This window comes from Cyrtonyx montezumae, unplaced genomic scaffold (genome assembly GCF_038088225.1).
Source record: "Cyrtonyx montezumae isolate F1298 unplaced genomic scaffold, pur_monq_1.0 scaffold_34, whole genome shotgun sequence".
NCBI classification, from domain to species: domain Eukaryota; kingdom Metazoa; phylum Chordata; class Aves; order Galliformes; family Odontophoridae; genus Cyrtonyx; species Cyrtonyx montezumae.
Window position 1 is genome coordinate 5,207,075 of NW_027072039.1, and position 3,754 is coordinate 5,210,828.

The following is a 3,754-nucleotide window of genomic DNA, read 5'->3' on the forward strand; positions in this document are numbered from 1 at the left end:
GGATTTTGTCCTTGTGTATATGTTCCTGGTGGGAGCCAAAAATATGAAGCCAGACTTCCTCAGCGTTCTCAAGAGAGCTCACGAGAGACAAAGGGCACCAACTTGAAACACAGGAGTCTCCACTTAAATTCACAGTAATCATAGTAACAACCACTACAACCAGCAATGACAAGAGCCAACACTTGTTGCTGTGAGGGAGGGTGTTCAAGCAGCTGGGCAGGTTTCTCCTAAAGGCTGTGCAGTCTCAGTCTCTGGAGACTCTCAGGACCTTGCTGGTCATGTCCTTCCCCTCCTGCACCACGAGCTCTGTTTTGAGGGCTCTCCCACAGCATCTCCAGAGGTGCCTGCCACACAGCCCCTGTGTTTTCGCAGGAGATTCCACCAAGGAGCACCCTTGCTTAGAAACAGCAGAGATCCCAAAGGCAAAAAAAACCTGTCTACGATTACACTGAATGCAGTGTAGAAAAAAGTCACCTAAACACAGCTTCAGCCTTTCAAAAGACATCCAGCCGAGAAATTCCCGCCCTGGGCCGGAGGGTGGGTGCAGGTGGGTGCATCTGTCTATGATGTGGCTGCTGATGTCACTAATGGAAGCCCAATCCAGGACAGTGTTCTGGTCCAACAAGCTGCATGTGCTTCACTCAGTGCTGTGAGCACAGCTGTATAGGGTGTGTGAACCTATTTTCTCTAAAGACAGTAGAAGCTTCTCCTGTCTTTCACAGAGAAGCGGTCTCCTTCGGAAGCATGCTTTGGAAAATTCAGTGTAAGTTTCCTACATTTACTCATCTTGCCAAAGCGGTCAATAAGGAATGGGGGGAAGACAGAGTTCCTGCAAGAGTCACGTCCCCCAGCACCATTTGTGCTAAGGGACTGAAACGTGCTCCTAAAAAGCCTGACATTACTGCGAGCACAGCAAGTGAAGCAGGCAGGTTGTACCACATCCTTGTTTGGCGCTCCCTCGGAACTAAGGCTGCTATTCTCACCCTTCAAGGTGGCTGTTGCACCTTTCAGGGAGATTTCTCTCGCGAACTCACAGATCTTATTGTCTCCTTCTGTGTAGAACACAGCTTCCACCGCCTGTTTGCAGAGGACAGCTGCTGTTAGCCCAAAGCTAGCTCCAGCAAGATGCAGACCATGCCGGGGGACACCTTTTCTGACTCTACGTGCCCCATTTGTTTGGACAGATTTGACAACGTTGCCTATGTAGGTTACTGCTGGCACAGGTTCTGCTTTCGCTGCATCCAAAAATGGTCAGAGACCAGTGTGGAATGCCCACTCTGCAAACATCCCTTCTCTTCCATTTTTCATAAAATTCATGCTGAAGACGACTTTCAGGAATACAAAGTCAGACCTTTGGAAGAGAACGCTTTGTCCAGCGCTGAGAGCAGCAGCATCATCACTCCTCCCCAGAGCCCTTGGAATTTGGACATAGATGATCTGAATGACTATGACGACTCTCCCACACCATCAGATGAGGAAGGAAGTGGCTCAGACTCAACAGTTAGTACTACTTGTCCTGGGTCAGAGCACGGCTCACCTCTTTCTGGTGATGGCCAGAGTCCCTGGGATGATGAAACCCCAGGGCCTTCGTCCTTCATTTTAACCACAGCTTCTTTGTGGGAGTTATCAGAGCACTCTGATGAGGACTGTGCTGGTATGAGAACTCTGCTGCAGTGTCAGTTACACGACAACGACTTCAGTAGCAGCGAGTCTTCATTAGAGCATCATGGTCCCTGTGTCTGTATTAATTTCTACACCAGGAGGTCACTGTCTATGCAGTTCTCAGACTCGGAGGACTCCAGCAAGGAGGAGACGAGGGAAGATGTGAAGGAAGAGGAGGCAAACGAGTGTTGTAGCTCGAGCGACAACGAATCGAGCAGGGCTTCATCACCTCACTCCCCCCTGTACAGGGAGCACGGGAGCTGCTGTCAAAGCCCCTTGCCCTCAGTTGTCAAGGAGACAATCTCAAAGGATGAGCAGAAGAACCAGGAGAAAATAACAGATCCTTCTCCAAATGACTCCGTCTGGAGCCTGCCTCCAGGGATGGATGACACGTGCTCTTCTTGTCGCCAGAAATCAACCAGAAAGACCAGGAATCTGCAGGCCTGTCCTCAGAACAGGGATGATGGTCACGGCCATCGGCCTTGGAGGGAGTGTCACAGTAAACACCAGCTTCAAAAGAGACAGGCCAGAAGCAGAGATGGTAGCAAACGTCCGAGCAAAAGAAGCACGAGGTCACGGCCTCGTGACACTAGCCTCTCTCTAAAAAGCCAGAGAGACTCCAGCAGTTGTGAGAGCACTACCTCCAAAGATTCAAGCAGATCACCGTCTCCCCACAAAGGCCATGGCCAAAGGAAGTCGAGCTGCAGACGCAGTGATTGTTGTTCCCAAAAAGCCTGTTACTGCAGTGGGTGCAAGTGGGATTACCCTTCTTGCAGTCAAAAGGCAGCCAGAGATGGCTCCTCCTGCAGTAAGGAGGCTGAGTCTCAAGATCACTGTTCAAGTGAGACTGCTGATCCAGAACTGAGGATCCAGTCCCCCACCGGAACGACAGATCTGCAGAGCCAGTCGGGACTCCGTGAGAGACAGGACTCCCGTTATGAACAATGCAGGTCAAGGAGTCTATCAAACACCACATCGAGCTGCTCTTCCGGACAGACGGACAGAATGAGAAGCAAAAAGCCTTGTGTAAAGAGGAAATACAAAACACGACACTTGGAGAATGCAGAGGAGGGGAGCACGGGTCTGAAGGGACAAAATGGCCTCAAGAGAACATTCAGTGAAGGCAGCCCTACAGACAACCAAGCGAGCAGTGAGACACCACCAAAGAAAAAGAAGGAGGAGAAGTCAGAACAGGGAGAGTCCGCAAAGGAAAAGCAGCAGAAGTCCTCTGGAAAGCCTAAGAAACACCAGAAACTTCACCGTTAATTTGCTTAGTTCTTAAAAAACGAGCCATTCTAAATGGTGCTCTTGTGTTAATGTATGTGATTTATCTCCACTGAAAAGTGGAGATTTCTAACTACATGCACATTGAACAGCACCCCCATCCAAGCAGATCACACTGAAATCTTTATAAAACATGAAGATTAAAAATAAATAAATAAATAAATGAATTTTAATCCGTGGTCTGTCATCTGTGCATTTCCAATCTTTCAGCGTGCCGGGGCTACACTGAGCAAAGATGAATTCTCCTGAGATGATGTTTTGGTTGTTGAGTGATGGGTGAGTGCCCAGAGCTCGGTTAGGCTGCTGGAGAGGGAAGACCCACCAGCATAGCATGGTAGCAAGGTGCACTGCTAGCTGGTCCAGGCCACGTGCAGCCTATTTTAGGACTTGAAAATACTCTCAGCAGAGAAACGTCAACCAACAGCAAAGCTCTAGATCGTGCATCTGAAACCTACTGACAAACCCCTATGCCTTGTTTACCTTCTATCACATTGGTGAGGCCATACTTCGAGTACTGTGTTCAGTTTTGGGCCCCTCACTACAAGAATGATATGGAGCCCTGGAATTTGTCCAGAGAAGGGCAACGAAAATGGTGAGGGGGTATGTAGTGCAGGGCTATGTGGAGCGGCTGAGGGAGCTGGGACTGTTCAGTTTGGAGGAGGCTCAGAGGGGACATCACTGCACTCTACAACTTCCTGAAGGGAGGCTGTGATGAGGTGAGGTTTGGACTCTTCTCTCAGGCATCAAACGTTACCCGAGGAGATGGCCGTAAGTTGTAGCAGGGGAGAGAGTTGCCAGGCACTGGGAC

At 49.7% G+C, this 3,754-nt stretch overlaps 1 protein-coding gene across 1 annotated transcript; it reads left to right on the forward strand.

Moving 5' to 3' along the window:
- Positions 1-1,134: 1,134 nt before the first annotated feature.
- On the forward strand, positions 1,135-2,928 carry LOC136054126 (E3 ubiquitin-protein ligase Topors-like). Its single transcript, XM_065745206.1, has one exon. It carries the CDS (start codon positions 1,135-1,137, stop codon positions 2,926-2,928), a length of 1,794 nt encoding a protein of 597 aa, XP_065601278.1.
- Positions 2,929-3,754: the final 826 nt, after the last annotated feature.